Here is a 21,516-nt window from a genome sequence, read left to right as displayed (position 1 = left end):
ATGTCTTGGAAAGTAGAAACATGGCTCAAGAAAATGTGTTTCAATTTTTAAAAACTTTGACACATTAAAATATGTGTTATTTTTTGTTTGTTTGCTTTCTACTTTACTCTCTAGATTTTATTTAGGTGTAGGTATACTTGGAGTCAGATATGTTGAAAAATAAATAACATTTCAAAAAACATACCAATTAACTACTATTGACTAATAAACTATTTTTCCCTTCATCTTCCTCAGAAATAATCATCACAATTAGTTCATTTGTGTTGTGACAACTAAACCCCTAGGCTATCTTGGGCTACTGTCTGGGCAAATGTTTATCCATGCTGCTAATTCCACAAACTGTTCTCTGGTCTATTCCCAGCTGTTCAATTTCCCTTGCCTTAAATTTTAGTTTTCACTTCTCAAAGGTTCCTAATACTTTTTTTTCAAACAGGCTTTTCCATGGGAAATGTTTTCCATCTTAAAATTTTGTTAATTCTCAAACAATCTCATTTGGCCATAATTTCTAGTTGCGGCAGGTCATTACAGCTTGACCTGTGGAAAATGGGATTGAGGGCTTATTATACCTAATCCTTTCTGTATTTTTGTAAATGTGATTTTCCTCCCTGTATTTCCTTTTAAATTATGTCTAACATTGAGTGGGAAATTAAAATAATTGTTATGAGTAATTTATAAGAATTGTTTGTCTTTGGTCTTAGAGATCCAGGGTATAAGAATGGTCCTTAAGCAACCAGCAGAGAATAAGGAAAAGGTAGCTTTATTAGAAAAGTTCACATTTCCACAAGGGATTTATTAATTTGCCCAAAGACTTGAGCAAATATCTATAATAGTTGCTAATCAGCATGCTTACCTTTATAGCAAAACATTGTAAAATGAAATGAAAATGTGTTTTCAATAAATTGTAATGCATATTATTGTCAAAAAACTAATATTAAAGTAATCATTTTTAAGTATATAGGTAGATTTTTAATGTTTTACAAATAAAAGACTCTTGATTATTGGACAAATTACTTAAATGTAGAATGATTTATTTGAAATTTCCAGGATAAAGAGGTCTTTCATTAAAGCATACATTTTAAGAAACTCTTTAAACTTCAAACAATTCTTCCCCTGACTTTATGGAAATATTTCAAAAATATAAAATGCAATGTTTTGTCTCCTTAACAAAATTATTTGTATACCTTTCTTTTTTCCTTTCTGCCTACCTGAATTCTTATATCATTTTGAGTATTCTTTTGACAAAACATGAAAATCTGTGTCATCAAGAAATAATAAAATGCTTTTGTTATCAGATAACTTGCCATGTTTAAGAGGGATTTCCCTGCCTTGGCTCTTGCCACACTCATGAGAAAGAATTCAGAAAAGTGACTGAATGCAGTGTTGAAGAAAAGCAAACAAATTTATTAAGGAAGCAAAGTAAGCAAATTTATTAAAAACACACTTAGCATAAAGCACAAGTGGGCAACTCAGCTAGTCTGAGCGCCCTACCTGGTTGGGGGTTAAAGATTTTATAGGTTATCTTCCTATAGTTTTCAGGCTTCCCTGCTGGATAGACTAGATTTCAAGGGTCACCTTTTCACATTGTTGTGGCTTTTCTCAAAATTTATGAGCACGTCTGGTGATTTTATTTTGGCAAGTCTTAAGACTGATCACTTCTTTGTTCAGTGGTAAGATAACCTCCCCCTTTCCCCCTTCCCATTGTCCTACCCTAGCAGTTATCTACCCTGCCTAACATTCCCCCTTCAAGTGATACCATCAAAATGGCTTGGGTTTTTTGTTATTTGTCCCCCAGACTTCATCTCTCCTTGGATTTAGCTGGCACAAGTGGCATTAATTAGGTCTTTGTTCTCTATTTTCCCAGGTCAGGGTGATTTAAACTATGTATTCTCTGATTGCAGAGGAGAGGTTTAAACCATTTGCTCTCAAGTGTCCTTGGTATGAAAAGATAAGATCTTGCAATTCACAAGTTGTCTGAAAACTGCCCAAATCTTCTTGTCTCAGTTTTCCCATTCTACTTGCCCAGAAATTTTCCTAGCTTCTTTCTATCCTGCCACATTTTGAACTGCTTGGCTATACTTTGATAGAGCTAATTAGGCTTCTAATTCAGTGCTAGTCTACTAGCAAATCTCTATAATATGTAACATCTTCTGATCCAATTAATACCTCTAAAGGTCCAGATTTTCTTGATGCATCAAATCAACATGAAGATTTTAAAACTCCATGTTCATGTATCCCATTATCACAAGTAGTAAGTTCATGTGGGTTAGTTAATTTTTAATACTTTTTCTAAACCTGCAAGCAAATTTTCTTCTTTAGCCTGCTTTAGGAACAATGTTTACAATTGCTATCATTTCCTAGGATGTGGGCTGGGAATTAGGATGTTTTTATATGATATATATTTCTATTTCTCACCACTAACCTGAAAAGAGACCATCAGTGGGATTTCAGAACAAATGTCTTCCTTCTGAAATGTACATTGGAATTTTATCTTCCCCTAACTTTCCATTTCTCAGAAGTATTATTATATGCAGAGGGAAAAACAAATGTTTCTTTTTTAGCTCTCTTTAATTATATTAGGCAATATCTTCAGTATCTTCTTATCTTAAAGCTGTGAGATGTTGTGTTACTTGTCACGTATATCTTGTGATAATTCTCTGTATTGCTCTATTTCTGTTGAGAGTTTCACTTTGGCTCCTCTTTGCTTGTGGATGCTGCCACAGCTTCTTTGTTAGATGTTGTCAACCCTCATGGTTATTCTCAACAGGACCTCCCTCAGGGAAGCTGCAGGCATGCGATTATGCCATGTAGTATTAGCCTCAGGTTTCATATGGCACCAGATGTCTACTAGTTCTTTACAAGAGATGGAACATCATGGTCTGATTATCCCCCTCACCCAGTGCTTTTCTTTTGAATTATAAGAATTATGGTCTAAACAATTCAGTAAGTCTTTAGATTAGTTTAAAATATAAGTAGGTTAGAACATGAGCATTAGGGAACTATTCATGTATGCCGAAGTTCTTACCTTTCTTAAGAGTGTTAATTTTGCAAAGCTTGTTTATTAAATTTGCCTGATTTGCCTCAGTAGTTATAGCATTGGCCCATGGGCTTAAGGGTTGATTCCGGTCAAGGGCACATACCTCGGTTGCAGGCTTGACCCCTCGTCCAGTCAGGGCACATGCGGGAAGCAACCAATTGAGGTGTCTCATATCCATGTTTCTCTCTCTCTGTTTCTCCACCTCCCTTCCACTCTGTCCAAAAAGCAATGGAAAAAAAATATGCTTGGATGAGGATTAACAAAAGTAAACACACACACAAACAATAACAAAAATCCCACAAAGCTAGTTTGTTAGAAGTCTAAAGTTAAACTAGATAAAATAACTATAGATCATAGTGTAAAGTTAACTTATTTGACCACTGTGCCCACTGTATAATTGTGTATACTTTTTTTATTTATTTAATAAAGGTTTATTTTTCAAAATATACAGCTGGTGAGATCTGTTGTTCATGCATCTTCTCCAGCAGCTGGGGAGTCCCCACCTTTGGTGTTTCTGGTGTAAATCACTTGATCTCTGTGCTTTGAGACTAGTTTAATAAGCCTTTTACTAAGGAGCTCCTGAAGGGCTGCCCTGGCCAAGGAGCCACGAATCTTCAGCCTCTGGGAGACCACACCTGGGGTTATAAGCTTGTCCTTGGGAACTTCCTTACAGAGCTTGTCATATGTGGCTTTTTTAAACAAGACCAGATTATTGAGCTTGTCCCAAACTTTGCCTTTGGACCACTTCTTCTTTTTGGTCTTGATCCCTGACTTGTTCACAGGGTCTTTGTCTTTCTTGGCCAACTTTCCAGCATCTTTCTTCTTGTTGTTGTCCTTGGGCAGCATCACAGAACTCAGAGAGCAGGGATGCACTGCTGCCTGGCCAAGATGTCAGCCCAAGAGCAATTGTGTATACTTTTAAACATATATGCTGTGATGCAATTTCTTGCTCATATATTTATATTCATAAGATTGTTAATTCTCTGATAAAGTCTATATTGGATATGTTTTATATTTCAGAATTTTGCCATAGAGTATATTTTTAATATAAGGTTTTTAGATAAATTGACTAATTTTCCTTTGTATATTTAAAATATGAGATGCTAGTGTTAAAAGGATCAAATTACATAATTATATTGAATAAAAATATGTATTATATATTGTCGGGTTATATGTGTTACTGTTAGTGATAATTGCTGAGTGAGACTTATTCTCTCATAGAGCTTGCATTAAATGAAGGACAAGACAAGCTAATACATAATCAAATAAATAATATGTAATTTCAGGTACAGATTCATTTTTTTTCTTTTATTAAAAGATATTTATTGTTGAAAGTATTACATATGCTTCCTTTATCCCCTCCCCATTAACCCCTTCTAGGCCACTACCCAACTCCCCCGCCCAGACTTTTTGGAGCCCACATCTTTTTCTTAAACATATGACCATATATCCAATAATCTACTGGTCATCTCTATTGGAACATCTCATAGGTAGACCAAACCCAGCATACACAAAAGTTAACCATTTGTTTTTGCTTTTGTTGTAAAAAAATTGTTTCATCTATAATATCACACTCCATAATTATACTTTTAAAAAATGTTTAAAGATAATTCTCCATAATTATCTTTTTTCTTAATTACTAAATGTTGTCAATATTATAGCCTAAACTAGAGGCCCGGTGCATGAAATTCATGCATGGGGGTTGGGGGGAGGTCCCTCAGCCCAGCCTGCACCCTCTTCAATCTGGGAACCACTTGGGGGATGTCTGACTGCTGGGTTAGCCCCAATCCCACAGATCAGGCCTAAACCAGCAGTCAGACATCCCTTTTGCAATCCGGGACTGCTAGCTCCTAACCCCTCACCTTCCTGCCTGCCTGATCATCCTTAACCTCCTCTGCCTGCTGGCCTGATGCTCCTAACTGCTCTCCTGCCAGCCTGATCACCCCCAACTGCCCCCCTGCCAGCCTGATCACCCCCAACTGGCCCTTCCTGCTGGTCTGATTGCCCCTTAACTGCTTGCTCCCCCACACTGACCTGATCTCGCCTCTAACTGCTTGCTCCCCCACAGGCCTGATTGCCCCTAACTGCTTGCTCTCCTTCAGGCCTGATTGCTCCTAACTGCCTCTGTCTTGGCCCCAGCCACCGTGGCTTTGTCTGGAAGGAAATCAGATGTTGGGAAGATGTCTGGTTGACCTGGTCTAATTAGCATATTACCCTTTTATTAGTATAGATAATATTTGAATCTACTATACCCTTATTTACGGCCTTCAATATGCCTACCAACATCATTGCAATACCTTAAAAACTGGACTCTCAAATTTCTCTCCCATCTGTTTTTTTTTTTTTTTTTTTTAAGTTAAAAGCTAGCATTTTATTAGCTCTTTATTAAACTGTTAGAATTAAAAAAAAAAACTGACATAAGAAAAAAAATAAAAAACCTTCATAAATAGATGCTGAAAGGCAATCCCTTCCTAAGGCAAGCAATAATGTAATAAAATATAAAGAAGCTGGCCTGTCTGTACCACGCTTGGCCAGTTAGCTTTCCCCATGGCCAGACACACAAGCTCTCTGTCCTTCCAGTAAACATCATCCTGACCCACAGTAGTTCTAATGTAAAGTTTATCAAACGAGATGCCTTGGCCTATCCAGGAATATTGGAAATGTTTTGTTTCTTCCTTATGGTTTTGAGGATAAAAAGAAAAAGAAAAAAATGAATCCTTTTAAATGCTGCCATTTGAGGTTAGGGCTTCCTGAAGTATAAAAAGATTTCTCCCTCTCCATCAAAAGCACTGCTTTCTGAAAGAAATTGTTTTCCCAGTTGCTATTCCAGCTGCTCAGACAGATCATTGAACCAGGTTAATAATAAATAAAAACAAAACAGAACATATATAACACCCTGGTATAAGTTGTTTTGCCATGTGGAGTTCTCAGTCTTCCTTATGTCCAAAAAAAAAAATTATCTGTTATCAGAGTCTGCAACCTACAGACCCTCAGGTACTACCATGTGACATCCACGCTTGACAGCACAAGGATAACAAACACCTGTTTCTCTAGAGCTATGAGTCTGTGACGTTGGCTAATGCCAAATTCAATCTGGTTTTTGAAAGAATATCTAAACGCCTCTTCTGCTTCAAATGCCTGAATGCCTCCCAATTGCCCTTGTAATAATTATAAACTTTCAATGCCTTAATATGACTCACATGACCCTTTAAGATCTAGATCTCGCTTACTTCCCTGTCACACCATTTGTCAACTATCAGCTCTATTCCCATCCCCACTCTATTAAACGCTAGGTTTTAACTATACTGTATTTCTTCAAGTTTTTAGAACATGTATTGTTCTCATGAAGCTTTCAGTCTTTCACTGTATATCAAGTAATTATATTCACAATAACTCTGTACCACACAAAAATCACAAACTCTTCAGGGCCTCCATGCTAAACATTCTTTTAGTGCTTGAGTGTGAGTCTGCAATTTAGGCTGGTCTTAGTTGGATGCACTTGCTGATTTATAGTGGTCTTATCACTCAGAGATACTAGTATTTTGTTCTCGTTGTGGGCACTTATAACTCTTCACATTTAGAAAGATGAATTTTGCAGATATGGTTAAGTTACAGATATTTCTATGACTAAGAATCTTGAGGTGGGGAGATTATCTTTGACTATCTAGGTTAGGCCTGTAAAAGAAAAGCCAGAGCCTGTGGGGGCCCAGAGGGCAGAGCCCAGAGATTGGAGCCTCAAACCTCAAAGTTATTCTCAGGCCTTGAAACCTAATGGGATATGCCCTCCTAGCAAATTTGAAATTGCTTGGGGATAGTGCTTTTCCTTCCATTTTTCCCTTTTGTACTAGAAATTTCTATAACTGCTAACTTATAGCAGGAGTCTGGTCACTGTATTTTGGAAACATGCAACTTGTTTTCTAGGTTCACAAATCCACAGATGGGGCGGGATGTTGCTCCAGGGTAAATCATAAATAGCCTCACACATATCTGATTTAAATGACTTAGGTCATGAGTTTTGAGATGTTTAATTTGATGATATTTTGTTGAGATCTTGGAATTGAGATGATGATATAATAAATTAATACATTTGGGAATGTTGGGATGTGAGAATGATATTTTGCATGTGTCATTGATGTGAATCTTTTGGACCAGAGGAAAGACTGGGATAGAGAAAAAAAGAAAAATCACGAAAGCTATCAGATATTAATCCCCAGAATTAGTTAATGTTGCCTTATTTGAAAAAAAAAAAATGAGTTTTTGAAGATAGGATTAACTCAAACATTTTTAGATGGGAAGATTATCCTGGATTATTCAGGTGGGCCCTAAATGCAATCTCAATTGTCCTTATAAAAGAAAGACAAAGGGAGTTTATACAGAGATGCATAGAGAAGACAATATGACCATCAAGATAGGGATTGCAGTTATATGGCCACAAGCAAAGGAATGCTGGCAACCACCAAAAGCTAGAAGAAGCTGGAATAGATTCTCCCTTACAGCTTTTGGAGGGTGTCCAACCATGAAAACACCTTGATTTTGACCCAGTGATACTGATTTCAGACTTAAAGTTACCAGAATTATGAGAGAAAATATATCTGTTGTTTTAAACCACCAAGAAAATAATACACTTGGATAAAATGTCTCTTCAACATGTTTATCTCATCCTCTTGCACCCTGTCAGTGTGCCTATCTCCATGGCAATTTCAGAAAGCAAAGCAGAATAGGAAAAGGCAAAGGCCCTTACTTTAAGTCTCTGCTGGCATCTAGTGTACTGATAGCCCACTGGTAGTAGTAAGTCATGTGGTTTGCTGGGCCAGAATCGGAGTGGGAGGGCACTGAAAGTTTGACAACAGACATAATGATATAAATATGGTAAAAATGGGGAGTTGGGTCCATTTTTTGCATTCAAACATTCATAGGTTTATTTTCTCTTAATTTTGTTATTATCTTAATTCTATCTCTGGCCAAATCCCACTCATTTTCAGATTTTGCCCTTTCTTAAGAATTAGGTGTTGAGTTATACTAATGTGGCACTATTTTATTTTCATTAGTATCACAGTTATCTCAAAATTTTAATTTCAAAGATCCTCATAGACTACTATCTCAGTGAGGGAAAGCGGTCTTTGTTAGCTTATATCTTCAGTAGTGCATGTTTAGACTATGTTAATTAAATTAATACACAAATTATACTCTGCTATGTTAGAGATTCTGCTGAAGCACTAAAAAGCCAGTATTAATATTTTATTTCAAGGGATACAGTTTGTTTTTCTTTTTGCACATAAATTTATGTGCTTTTGTTCTCATTTAATATATTTAAATCATATTAAAAGGAAATGTTGATTAAGTTAAGCTACCATTTAAAACGTTTTCAGTAAGGCAATACTAATTGCCATGTATTCAAACTGGTTAGGTAAAAAATATTACAATTTATTTTCAGTTTACATTTTCTATTTTTCTCCTCTTATTTTTTTCAAGAAGCTTTGGGAAGTAGGTTGAAAACACTGAAGTTATTTTTGCTTACATATACCCCTTTAAACTTTTACCTATTATGGAAAGAATATGTTCAATTATCTGATGCTCCTGCTTATAAATGATTTATATGTTGTGACTAGTTTATCTTTTTAATCTATTTAAATAACTCTTGAATAATTAGTGAAGAGTGAGAATTACATTCTCCTTTTTTTCTTTTGGTTTCATGCAAAATGAATAGGCATATTTTAATAGTGACCTTAACTTTAACCCAAAAATCAAGGTTGGGGGATTGAAAGCTAGAAAATGTAACTGAAGTTTCAAAAACAAACACACATACATTTCTATGTATTTTACATTATTTCCTATTGATACTACTTTTTATTCATAATTTTAAAATGTTTATGAGCGTAAATGTAATCAGTTCCAGCAATATCACTTTCTTTCTTTATATTTGTTTGTTTCTAATTTGATAAATATTTATGAAAAAGAAAAGGAGAAGTAGTAACTAATATTGGCTAAAGAAATATTTAGACACATTCCGTGTGAGCTTCCTCCAAACAGCTGTGCCACTGCATCTCCATCCAAACCACTCGTCCAGTTCTGGGTCTTTGCAGAGCACAGGGAGCCAGCTCTGCCAGCCTGTGCCAAACTGAGGGGACAGTGCCTGATGCTGATTCAGATCCAGTTGGAATTAAAAACTCCAAATTCATTACATTCTATATTTTAGAAAGAAAGCCGCACATTACTTTCCTCTTTCTCTTCATACTATCCCTTTTGAAATTATATGGATTATCACTTTTGAAGTTATATGAATTGTGTAAAATAAGAATCGCAAAATGTGTGCTCTTACTGAAATCATGCTTATCATTTTATAGCTTCCAGACAACAAAACTCTAATTTCTGGAAATTTGGATCTCATCCATTCAAACATAATTATTTATCAAACTTTTTCTGGCAAAAGATTGCAGTACATTGTAGCTTAATTTGCACACAGGCAAGCAATACAAACATTCTGAGTTATTAACCCGTATCAGCTGAGTGGTAATCGCTGGATTCAGTCATACAGGTCAGGCTACAGATGCCCTTGCTAAGGGAGTAGCAGTAAATGTCAGAATAAATAAATTTAATAAATTAAACTAATGAAAGCAAAGTGCTGTGATTCTGGTATGAGTTCATTGTCTCACAAAATCAAAGAATGAGTTGAGGGACAAAGACAATAAGTGGAAGCAAAGTTTATTGAGAGCTAGATGGACCCCCTACAGCAGGGACCAGCAAGGAGCAGCAGGTAGAAGCAGGAAGGGAACCCAAGCCCATTGGCAGTGAAGCTTCTTTGTCTCAGGTTCCAAAGTCCAATGTCCCTTAAGCATATCCTGGAAAAGTTGGAGCTGGGACTCTAGGAGAGGCAAAAGCAGGCCAGTGTCCAGAGCTTCCATTCCATGTTGCAACTGGGTGTAGTTCAGCACCTAAGGTAAATCCATTAGTTCATGTGTAGAGTCCCATAGGGCCATAAGCCATGTGGGTGCAGGGGAGCATATACCCTGCCACAAGAGAGCCAGGAATCCAGTATGCCAGAGTGAGAAGAGAAGAGAGTGTGCTTCTTTGTCTAATGGTGGATGTATGCTTTGCTAGCTCCTGATTGGTCATTTCCAAGAATTCTGCTTTAGCAACATCCATACATTGTAAAGCTTCTTTCTGAACAGCTGGGTTGCCCTGGTAACTGCCCCCTAGCTGGGTTCAGCATTAGGTTACTTTCTTTCTCCAGGAACAGGGGAACAAAACACAGTCAATAAGCTGCATTCTGTCCACATTTATAAGATCCTATTATTCTTGGACTTCCAGGTTCTACTTTCTCTTCCCATGGTCCAGTCTCTAACTACATAGCCCTCTTCTGTCTCCTCAGTAAGACAGATCTTTTGATTTCCTAAGTAAATTTAAGGTGACAGTAAAAGTAAAAATATCAACAACTACAAAGAAATGCTGTAGATGCCTTATAACATGTGACTTATCTTAAGTAATTATTTTTAAAAATATCTTATTTACAGACATTGCCAGCCATAGCATATTAGTTTTCTTCCAAAAAAAAAAAAAAAGGAAAAAAAAAAAATAGAACAGTTATCACAAAAAGTACATTATCTGTAGAAAAAAAAAAAACCTGATATAGGAAACATTCATTGAAATAGCTCTTTGAAATTTTAAAAACCTAATGATGAAGAAAATAAAATATAAATTTGATTCTTTAGTAAGCATGAAATATTTAAGAATTAAAAAACATAAAATAGTCTACTATGCACATGTTAACTATTAGCGTATTGTTGTGATAAAAGAAATACGTTCTGTATCCCCCTCTCCTCTGCCCTCAGTGGAGACAATGATTGAATTTCTCCTTTCTAAAGTTTTCATAGCCCTTTTCAGGCAGACATTGTGGAATTATTTTTTTAAATATTTCTGCATATAAAATTTTATGGAGCAGTAATTAATGATCTCATAGGGCTCATATCAATAAAGTGTTAGTGTATTTTGTGGTTCAGAGTAAATGTTGAATCATTGGTAATTATTATTGATTATTTTTCAAATTATTGAACTTCACTAAAATGAATGTTTCCTTTTGCTAGTTAAATTTGTTGCAGCAGTATGTTAACTTTCAATAGTAGACACAGATCACTGGTGTAAAATCTAATTCAGGTCACTTTAATAATTTCAAAATTCACAGATAAAGTGAGAACCTGCAAGATTTTTTGTATATTAAATTAAAATTTAAAATTGTATGTACATATATAAGCATAGGCCTCTATGGTTTCCCTTTTGCTAGTGTTTTATAATAATCACTGACATGATGGTTTGCAATAAACAAAATTACATCATTAGGTGGACATTATAAATGAATGGCATTTTTGAGTAGATATTTTAAATAATTTGGTCTAAGTTTTTTTTTAATTGTTTTATTGCTTAAAGTATTACAAAGGGTATTACATATGTGTCCTTTTTTTCCCCCACCCTTGACAATCCCCTGGCCTCCCCTACCCACCAGTGTCTTATGTCCATTGGTTATGCTTATATGCATAAATACAAGTTCTTCGGTTGGTCTAAGTTAATTAGTATCATTTTATACATTCAGTTGAGAAAATGTAATATCATCTTGGTTAATATAAACAGAAGAGGAAAATCATATATGGTCAATAAAGATAATATATTTATTAATAAATAGGTATATGTAACATTCACAGACTCATAATTTCTATAAATAAAATTTATTTCTATTCTGTATCTTCTATTACATACATTAAATTATTTAATTAAATAAAAAGTAAGCATACAAAAATCTTGCCGCATCTTCTGTTATTTTAATATATTTTTATTGATTTCAGAAAGGAAGGGAGAGGGAGAGAGAGATAGAAACATTAATGATGAGAGAGAATCATTGATCAGCTTGCAGCATCTTCTTTTGAAGTATCAAGGTAAATTGAAGAATTAGTAATTTATATTTAATCCATGTTTAGGAAACACATGAGATAAAAGGAAAATTGTAATTATAAATAAATAAATCTCAAAGTGGCTATTTCATGATTCTAAAGTGTGTTATTTTCCTAACAGTGTTTCAAAATGACAGATTCTTATATATTAACATGTGAAAGTGCATTGATGGAGTATGACAATACTCCTTGCTGACTACATAGCATCTTTCTCTCAGGTATCTTCCAGGCACCAGTAGATTCTACCAATATTAAATAGAAACTAAACTTACTACACATTAAACATATTACTAAATGTAATGCTGGCTAGGGGCCTATAATGTTATAATTCTGTAGCTAATAACATACTCAAAATTAAATGCTAAATAAGGAAGAAATTGCATAAGGTAAATAAGTAATAATTTTATGATCTGTGTCTTCAGAGACTCTAAATTCTCAGCAACCCTAAAGGAGATATCCTTCCAATACCTATTTTAGTTCTCCTTCAGCTTGAAATGCAGAGTTGAATTACGATGTGCAATGGCACTTATCTATGCATATCCTAAATCACAAAATAGAGAAAAGAGAAAGGGAAAACTGTTAAATCTCCTCATCTTTGGGAAGAAATAAAGAATTTAGAAGCAGCTGGCAAGAGAAATTCAAGGCACCTTTCAAGAAAGAAAGTTAACTGTCATAAGTATTTGATGTGGGATTAAAATAGGGAGAAGAGGCAGCAACAAAACTGGAGGGTTTTCTACTCAACAGAACATTTGCTGTCATCCTAACAAATCACAGCATTTGGGGATGTGGGATGGTTTAGTGGTTATTCTAATGAATTAACACAAAGTAGAAAATCACCAATAAATTGAATCCTGCACAATCTAGAGAGATATTGACAAAAAGTAGTTTATTTGTGGTTTTTGTAGATGTCAGATAGGATAGTTTTATTATAGTCATAAGATATAATCAATAAGACACAAAATATATAGACAGTAGAAAGATAGAACTCCACTTCGGAGAAAATATATACTATGTGCATATTATTTTAGGTAACAATTATTACTGCTTTAAAATACAGTATCTTTAATACCAAAATGTCCATGTGATATTTGTGGATTAAAATGGTGTTTGCATGGCTTAACATTTTACAATATTAAACTCTCATCTTTCTAAATAATAATTGTAACTATACAAATACATATTCAAATTTATTTTTGGAAATTTAGAAAAATTAAATATATAATTAATAATTATTCAAACTAAAACACATTTTAATACATTTCATATATTCCAACATACAGCTTTCATAATGCCCAGATATCTTAAGGTGCACAATCTCCTATTTTTACCACAGTCTTTAAAAAGGCAGCTATCCTGCCATCTTAAGTCATTATATTTCTTTTTTAAACTTTTTAAAATTGGTTTGAGAGAGAGAGAAAGAGAGAGAGAGAGAGAGAGAGAGAGAGAGAGAGAGAGAGAGAGAGATTTGTTGTTCCACTTATTTATGCCTTTATTGATTGATTTTCATATCTGACAGGGGATCATACTCACAACGTTGGCATATTGGACAATGCTCTAATCTACTGAACTGCCAGCCAGTCACAATATTTCTTTTTTTAATATTAGCTACACTTGCCAGACATTACATAATTAGAAGCAAAAAGGTGTCAATCATATATTTTTAAAAAATTGTATAACTTGATATTTGATCAATATGAAATGGTTTCACTGTAACGCATTAAACTGACATGCTAATATTTAATATTGAAGGATCTTTTTGATAATTTATGTTGGTTACTTATCATTATGGTAGAAAGTGATACTCCTTGTTTTTCTCTCCTCCTAAGCATACAGGGTGATTACACTTCTTTGTCCCATTGAAGTTCAGCATGACTTACATGTAGCCAATGGCAGAAATACATAAGAATTAACAGGAAATTTTCCATTCTTTCTTTTTTGTCATCCTGGGTGTACAAGTGAAGAATTATGTATAGTGGAGACTCCCTCATATGGATTGCAGAGGTGTCACATGGTGAAGAGTTGTCCTAGAAGGACACTCTTACCAACAGCTGACTTGTTGAGAGAAACATAAATAGTAATTATCAAACTAGAGTTATGGGGTTGTCAGTTCAGTGTAACCAAGCTCATCCTGATTCATAGAGTTTTGCTTTTCCTAATTTCTACAATGAAGTAACTCTTAGCCTACTCCACTAACTTCACATGTTGAAAATTATCTTATCTTTATAGAGAAGAACTATAAAGGGTACTTAATTTAAAGTCTATCAGAAACACCCAGCTGCTTTTAGTGCTTTGGTAAACACAATTAAAGTAACAGTTTAATACTGGTAGTTCATTCACAATAATGATAAGATCAGTCCTTGTTCTCCAGTAACATATGTTCTAGAGACAAGACAATCAAAAATACAAATGAATTGACTCAACACAATGTGGTCATTGCTTTAATGAAATGCATACAAAGAATAGTGAAAGCAGACAGAAAGAATCCACATCCCTGTTTGAGGGAGTTAAAACTTTATAAAGAATCTTATGGTTGATAGCTGAACACAGTCTAAGCATATTTTAGGCGAAGATAATACACAAAGGCCTGACAATTTAGGAGCTTGGGACAAATTGGGTTAAATGTTGCTAAATAAAAGACAGGCAAGGTTTTGGAACAGAAAAGATTGTACAACAGGACTGCTGAGTTATATCACAATGGATTATATAGTCCATATGAAGGTTTTTATCCTATATAATAAAGAGCTAATATGCTAATTAGACCAAACAGCAGAAGGGCCAGACGAAGCTAGGGCTGCGAGGGCTGAGCCCCTTGCACGAATTTCATGCAACAGGCCTCTAGTCCTGTATGATAAAGATGTAATATGCAAATGGACCCTCGGTCCATCATGCCGTCACAAGATGGCTCTGCCCACAGTGGAGTCAGAGTTCCTGTAACAAGCTGTAATGAATGCTCAGCAAGGACCTGAGGCTGCGTGGCACCGGGCCAGGGTGGGGGACCTGAGGCTTTGCCCCCCACCTGATGGGGCTTGATGGGGGACATCAGGCCATGCCCCTCACCCCAGTGCTGGGACAGGGGACCTGAGGGTGCACTGGGGGACCTGAGACTGCACCCCCTGACCAGCAGGGCTTGATGGGGGACCTGAGGCTGCACCCCCTGCCTGGTGCCAGGCTGGTGGACCTGAGGTTGCGACCCCACCTGGCGGGGCTTGACAGGGATGGGGCCAGCCGAGTCTGGGTCTCATGCAATTTCGAGGTGCACGTGGGTGGGCAGGGACTTGACTCTGGGTCCCACGGCATGCCACAGACTCTGACAGGAGGAAGAGTTTCATATACATTTTACTAATTTTCTTTCATCTCTGACACTTCTATTATAGAGAAAGGGCAAATAGCAATATTAAAATATTTCCTCTAATTAATTCCCTTTTAATGTGCATGAATTGTGTGCACTGGGCCACTAGTATGTCCATAAATAAGAAACTCTGTGAAAATGTGGAATCAAAATTGAAATGATCAGTTTGAAGTTTTAAAAAAACAAAACTCTCTGGTTGATAAGTTTAACATTTATTGGAATAGAGTGAAATAAAAGAAAAAAGGAACATTTTTGAAACCAGTAGAAAAGAGCAATTATATAGGAGAGCCATGAGGATATAGAAAAGGAATGAACAGAACAATATTTTAAACAGAAACAATACATCTGGATGACTGAAAATGGAGAATGAGGGACCAAAGAGGATCTAGGACAGTGATGGCGTACCTATGACACACGTGTCAGAGGTGACATGCTAACTCATTCTTTTGGTTGATTTTTCTTTGTTAAATGGCATTTAAATATATAAAATAAATATCAAAAATATAAGTCTTTGTTTTACTATGGTTGCAAATATCCAAAAATTTCTATATGTGACACAGCACCAGAGTTAAGTTAGGGTTTTTCAAAATGCTGACAAGCCGAGCTCAAAAGGTTCACCATCACTGATCTAAGATGTTCTTAAGGTTTAAAATTTATGGGAAAACATGAAACCATTGACTGAGATGGAAGATTTAAGAAAAGAAAAAACTGGTTTGAGGAATATAAAGGGGACATAGGGATGAGTTATATTTAGGACACATTGAATTTGCATTTCTGATTCATCTGTGTAAAGATGTCTAGCAAGGGCTTAAAATAAAGTTGTCTATCTGTAATTCACCTCACTTTGTTAAAATTTTTTGAATCAAAGTAATAAAAGAAAATACAAATATTGAAGTGGGAAAAAAAGTTAGGATTAACTTGAAGGTGACAAAGGGGACAGTTAAGAACAACTGTTTGAAATCATATCTGCATTTTTCTTTGTACTTGAATTCCTGGCTTGTTATCTTAGTTTCTCTGCCTATCTCATCATTAATTAGAGTCTAAACTCCGTGAAGTGAAGGACTTTTAATTAATACATATTTTACAGTCTACAGATGTTATAACAATGTTTATCGTCAGGAATCTCAATAAATTGTAGGTCAGAGTTAAGCCTTTAGTAGAATTACAGAATCATGTAAGCACTAGGAGAATTATGGAATTGCCAGCATAAAAATTTAACTTAGCCACTGGATATCCTTGGCTCCCCAAATATGGAATCTATTACCATGACACTTAGCCATGTGATCAGGATTAGGTAGAAAGTAGGCTTATCCAATTATATCAACTAGAATTGGCTGACCTTTGTTCTACATTGTTCTGATATGCCTTTTAAAAATCATCTTTGCAAGGTTAAAACAATCTGAAAGCATACCTTCTGAACATGCTTTGTGGAAAAGAAATTTATGTCCCTGCAACAACTTGGTTTAACACCACATTTTGCCTCACACACAAGGGAGTTAATTTGTTTGATTCCATCCATGGTGGTAATAAAATCAAAGAGACTGATGGAAAGATCAATGCTTACAGGCGAGCTTTTGAACCTTTACAGAATCTGTGACATCTCAGTGAACAGAGTGCCCAATAATGTTTCTGTGCAATAAAATCCTATATATTCAATGACAAAAGTCAATTCACATTGTCAATAATAAGTAAACATATCATGGGTCTGATTGTCGCTGAGCTGTCTTTGCAGTCATGTCCTGATAAATATTTTTTCTGTCCTTAAGTTTTACTGTTCAGGTTTCTCCATTGAAATTCCATTCTCACTTGAACTACACTATAATGCATATTATCTGATATCTACTATAATGCTAATTGTCACTGTGGAATAATAACTCAATCTTTTTTTTTATTATTAGTTAAGGTATTACAAATGTGTCCTCATCCCCCCCTTTAACCCCCAACCTCCCCCCCACACACAAACCCATGCTCCCATCCCCCCGTTGTCCATGTCCATTGGTTTGGCTTATAAACATGTATACAAGTCCTTCGGTTGATCTCTTCCCCTTACCCCCGCCCTCCCCTACTTTCCTTCTGGGGATTGATAGCCTGATCGCTGTTTCTCAGTCTTTGGGTCTGTCCTTTTTCATCAGTCTATGTTGTTCTCTATAATCCACAAATGAGTGAGATCATGTGGTATTTATCTTTCTCTGACTGGCTTATTTCACTTAGCATAATGCTCTCCAGTTCCATCCATGCTGTTGCAAATGGTAAGAGTTCCTTCTTTTTTACAGCAGCATAGTATTCCATCGTGTAGATGTACCACAGTTTTCTAATCCACTCATCTGCTGATGGGCACTTAGGCTGTTTCCAGATCTTAGCTATGGTGAATTGTGCTGCTATGAACATAGGGGTGCATATATCCTTTCTAATTGGCGTTTCTGGTTTCTTGGGATATATTCCTAGGAGTGGGATCACAGGGTCAAATGGGAGTTCCATTTTTAGTCTTCTGAGGTAGCTCCATACTGTTCTCCACAGTGGCTGCACCAGTCTGCATTCCCACCAGCAGTGCAGAAGGGTTCCTTTTTCTCCACATCCTCTCCAACACTTGTTGTTTGTTGATTTGTTGATGATAGCCATTCTGACAGGTGTGAGATGATAACGCATTGTCGTTTTGATTTGCATCTCTCGTATAATTAGTGACTTTGAGCAGGTTTTCATATGTCTCAATCTTTTCCTGCTTGCCTTTCATTGCCCTGGTCATACAGATATATGGGTATTGGATTCTGGTTTTAAACCTTCTCTTATGGTAATAATGCCAGGTCTGGTCTTTATACCTGTAAGTCATTTTTTAGTCTCAAAAGTCTATTTGGAAGCATGATACTCGGTCCTGCCTCTAAAGTCTTAACCCAGTTTCCAAATCAGATCCCTGAATATGTACCCATTCTTGTATTTGCATTTGCCAACTGCCATAAAACACCATGCTTTACAGATCAGGCATATGATTTCCAAATGATTGTTAATTCAATAAGCTTGTTCCAATGAAGAGACAAGCACTTTTTTAAAATCCAAAACTCCGTAGAAATGTAGGCAAGCATTTTGGTTTATATGCCTCTGTTTAAGAATGTATTTATTGGGGAGAATTAGTTACCCAGGCTATTTAATAATAGCACCACAGATCCAATGACATTAAACATGCAATTGTTTGTTTTGTAGACCAAGATGTCTACATTGTAGAGATTACCAGATTAAAATGATTTTTGTGATCTAAAGAAAGGACAACTAAAAATATTACTGGCATAGTTTAGTCTGATATCAAATGACACATTTACGAGTATTCTAAATCATAGCATGCATACTGTGTCCAATGCAAGAACTAAAACATACATAGCTAATTTGGATTCATTTGTATTGGATTCCTCAAGTTTGGCTTCAACACTTCTAATTTTCTCTTGATTCTATTTATGTTTAAGCAGTTTTTCATTTGTATGATTTACTAAGAATTCATATTTCACTAAAAAACAGCATGGTTTAGACCAGTGATGGCGAACTTTTTGAGCTCGGTGTGTCAGCATTTTGAAAAATCCTAACTTAACTCTGGTGTTGTATAGAAATTTTTTGATATTTGCAACCATAGTAAAACAAAGACTTATATTTTTGACATTTATTTTATATATTTAAATGCCATTTAACAAAGAAAAATCAACCAAAAAAAATGAGTTCGCATGTCACCTCTGACATGCGTGTCATAGGTTCGCCATCACTGGTTAGACTCTATTTCATAATAACCACTTTTTAAAGAAATTACACAATTCATTATTATTTTATGCTCCATGCTTATTTATATAACATTACAAATCTGATGTGAACTATAGATGGTTTACAAATATGCTTATAAAATACGTTTTCTTATTTTTCATGTTATCTGATAAAAGATACATATAGAGAAATTTAGCAATATTCTGATGTGAAAGTTTCTAGAATACCTGTTTAGTTCTTTGAGAATGCACAGGAATCTTTAGGAATCATGGAGGATCAAAATTTTATTGAACACCAATATGTTGGTTTCTTCATAAGTCTCATATCTGGTCAATAAATCCCAATGAAGACTAATTTTAAAAAAGTTGACAGTGATGTTAAACCAATACTAAAAGGATAGAAAAATAAAAAATTACTTTTACTATGCCAACCATGTATATTGTATGCAATTTCCTAATTCACAGTAGTGCATTTGATACAATAATGGAAGTAAAATTGTGAGATAGAAAGGATCTTGAAATTGGGATGTGGGTATCTGGGTTTGAGGATGAGCTCTGTCACTGATGATCTCAATGAACTTGAGCAAGAAGCTGAATCTCATAGTTTGCTTGTTTTTTAATCTTTAAAACTTGGTCGCATAATTTCCAGGATAATTTCTCTCTTATTATGGACTGAACTATATTTCTTTAAAATTGATATGTTGATGCCCTAACCACGAATTACCTCAGAAATGTGACTGCATTTGGAGACAGGGAATTTAAAGAGGTTACTGAATTAAAAACAGTCATTAGAGTGGACCCTAATCCAATATAACTGATATAATTGATGTCTTATAAAAAAAAGGAGAAGAATAGGACAGGAGTGTGTGAAAGAGAGAGAGAGAGAGAGAGAGAGAGAGAGAGAGAGAGAGAGAGAGAGAGAGAACCAGACACATATATGCATAGAGACACATGTGAACACAAGTAAGAAGGCAGCATCTGCAAGCCAGGGAGAGAGTACTCAGAAGAAATCAAACCTGCTGACATCTTGATCTTGTAGCGCTAACCTCTAGAACTGTGAGAAAATAAAATTTTGAATTAAAGTTGCCTGGTCTGTTGTATTTGGTTATGATAACCCTAGCAAACTAATATATCTCTCCTAGCTTGTAGAAAAATGTAATCAAAGTAATCAAATACCTTTTGAACAATATCTGTTAATTAGATTTGGGAATAGATTATGTCATGATTCATTTTAGTGGTCTAAATGCAAATAACTTACAGAAAGAGAAACTACAGGCATTTAGGTCATTTCCAAGTTAACATAACAGCAGCATATGTGTCACTAATCCTATACTACGGTCCAGTAGAAAATACAGACCGAGGAACTAAAAGATGCCTTTTCTTCTTGTAGGTAAGAGAATATTTAGGGAAATCTTCACACAAATTGTAAGTAATTATGCTTACATGACTGCAACTTTAATGTAATGTAATAAAAGATCATTTGCCACAATGATTCTAAATAATCATAAAATATACTACCTCTACAGTGAAGTGCTCAGCATTGAAAAATATCTATTATGTTACATGATAACTTTAAATGTGCTTTCTGGTATGTTTATATCAAAACGCATAATATAATTTCAGAAATGTTTATCTTTATTATTAAACATTTTATGTAAATGGACAATAGCAGAATATAATTTTAAAAACATTGGCTATATCAGTCGGAGTTACTCAGAGAAGCATAAGCTATACTAGTTACACTAACTATGGGGGGATAATTGGATGGAATTGGCTCAGTTTTCTGAAATTTGGTGTTAGAAGACTAACAGTAACATGGGACACTGAGGTAACAGAAAGAAAACTACAGAAACCATCACCCATTTTAGGGCTAACTGAACCCTGGGGGATTATTAGAACTTGATTCATTGGTATCTTTCTCCTGATTGGTTGTGACTGTCAACATGTATTTTAGAAAAGTTGTTCAGATTTAGGACCAATTTATAGTTGTAAGATATGGCATAACCAACTAACATGAGATTTACATCCTTGGATATGTATATGGCTGGAGCATGTCATTAAAAATTCTTAGAAGAGTTACAGCCTGAGGAAATTTTTTGAGTTTTTCCTTAAGTATTTTAAATACTGTTTCTGCAGTATTTATCCAGTTCGTAGCATCCCACCGATCCTTCCACCCATTCTAAAGATGAATAAACAAACACTTTTTACTATGTTGCATACATTTGTGGCCCTTTCTGCTTTTATTGTACTTGGACTTACTAATCACTGACTTTTCTAGATGTGTAGGTTAATGTTTTTCAGCAAATGCCAGGAGTTTCCAGGTCTTATATATTTGAGTGGATTTTCTATTCCTCCTTCCTCTCACTTGCTGGTATATTCTTTATGCACAGGTTGGTATACTTAGGAGTGTTTGACGTTTCTCCAAGATGCTTCATTTTCTTTTATTATTTCCTTTTC

General features: G+C 35.3%; 1 protein-coding gene across 1 annotated transcript; it reads right to left on the bottom strand.

The window, feature by feature from the left end:
• Positions 1 to 3,502: 3,502 nt before the first annotated feature.
• LOC308517310 (small ribosomal subunit protein eS25-like) lies at positions 3,503 to 3,880 on the bottom strand (the record flags this gene model as incomplete). Its single annotated transcript, XM_081088419.1, has 1 exon — positions 3,503 to 3,880. The coding sequence occupies one exon, from the start codon at positions 3,878 to 3,880 to the stop codon at positions 3,503 to 3,505; it is 378 nt and encodes a 125-aa protein (XP_080944545.1).
• Positions 3,881 to 21,516: the final 17,636 nt, after the last annotated feature.

This window comes from Myotis nattereri (assembly GCF_964212035.1).
Source record: "Myotis nattereri genome assembly, chromosome: 3".
NCBI classification, from domain to species: Eukaryota; Metazoa; Chordata; class Mammalia; order Chiroptera; family Vespertilionidae; genus Myotis; species Myotis nattereri.
This window is presented reverse-complemented; position numbering and strand designations above follow the sequence as displayed.